Source organism: Cotesia glomerata, unplaced genomic scaffold (assembly GCF_020080835.1).
Source record: "Cotesia glomerata isolate CgM1 unplaced genomic scaffold, MPM_Cglom_v2.3 scaffold_415, whole genome shotgun sequence".
NCBI classification, from domain to species: Eukaryota; Metazoa; Arthropoda; class Insecta; order Hymenoptera; family Braconidae; genus Cotesia; species Cotesia glomerata.
In genome coordinates, this window is record NW_025404034.1 from 1 (window position 1) to 1,397 (window position 1,397).

Genomic DNA, 1,397 nt, shown 5'->3' on the forward strand with positions numbered 1-1,397 from the left:
TGTAAAGGCCAAGAATGCTGCTTTGTTTTCAGTCTGTATTTTATGTGATATCCCCTGTAGATGGATAACTAGGGATAAGGTTCTTATTTCTAGAAGTGATGACTAGTCGAATCTAAAATGATTGTAAGTTTATTTAGAACAATGTCTTACAAGAAAAATGGCACGTCTTTGTCAAATGCTCGTATAGAACTAACTTTTACACACAGGTCAACTGACCCTCAGCACTCATCCCCTTTTCCCACTCTTCGTACTTACTCTGACATCTCTCAAAAATCATACCTACGTACCTTAGTACATACTCTCGTTCTCATTCTTTCTCTCTTGCACTCATACACTCCAGATATCGTATCTTACAGCTAGACTTAAATACTACCTGATGGCCTACGCTTTTGGCGTATATTCTTTTTATTTTTGATATTACACTCGGCCATCCTGCAAGGACATCTGCCCTCAGATGTCTTCTTCTACCTCGCTGCTGTTTGAATCTTCATCCTCGTCGTTGGCAGTCCAAAGCTTCATAAAATCGGCAGTCGTTGACGTTTGATTTGGGCCCTCATGCTCCCCAACCTTTTGAACCGTGTAGCGGTCATTCCGCAACGCCCGCACTACGCGATACGGACCCAAAAATTTACCTTTCAGTTTTAGACCCGCTCCAAACTGCGTCCTTTTTATGGCCACTAAATCGCCACTCTCATACTGCTTGGCATCCTTTCTTCCTTTGTTATAGTTTCTTCTGTTTCTTTCTTGGGCTTCGGTTATCGCCTTTGCTGCCTCCTCACGTAACGCACATCGGTTTTCTTCAAATTGCGTCATCCACTCTGCTTCAATTAACTCCCTAATTTGAACATCTTCTTTGAGCCGCATATCTACTCCAACAAGCAACTGAAATGGCGTTTTCCCAGTGCTTCGGTTAACCGTAGAATTCAAAAACTTTTGCACTTTATCAACGTGCTTATACCAATCATCTGGATTTGGCGCTGTCAATTTTGTTAACAATGGTATGAGGGTTCGGTTAACTCTCTCTACCTGCCCGTTCCCCCTGGGAACTCCTGTCGTAATTAGTGAATGGTAAATGCCCTCCTTGGTACAATAGTCCTTGAACGCATTAGATGTAAACGCTGTTCCTCGGTCAGAGATGATTCGTTTTGGATTCCCAAACACAGCAGCTTGCTTCATCAATCTGTCTAATACCTCTGCTGCATCGGTAGATCTGGTAGGATAAAGCCACGTAAACTTTGTAAATGCATCTACAACTACAAAAATGTGCACGTATCTTTTCTTTGTAGCAGTCATCGGGCCCACATGGTCAATATGGTAGGTGTCCAACGGCGTGTCTCCTTTGTCTAAAGGGTTTAAATACCCTTCTTGTTTACCCAACTTCCGCTCAGCTAAAATGC

At 42.7% G+C, this 1,397-nt stretch overlaps 1 protein-coding gene across 1 annotated transcript; it reads right to left on the reverse strand.

Moving 5' to 3' along the window:
* Window positions 1–57: 57 nt before the first annotated feature.
* On the reverse strand, window positions 58–928 carry LOC123274557. The gene has a single exon (XM_044742230.1). The coding sequence runs from the start codon at window positions 862–864 to the stop codon at window positions 451–453; it is 414 nt and encodes a 137-aa protein (XP_044598165.1). The 5' UTR covers window positions 865–928; the 3' UTR covers window positions 58–450.
* Between the last annotated feature and the right edge of the window lie 469 nt (window positions 929–1,397).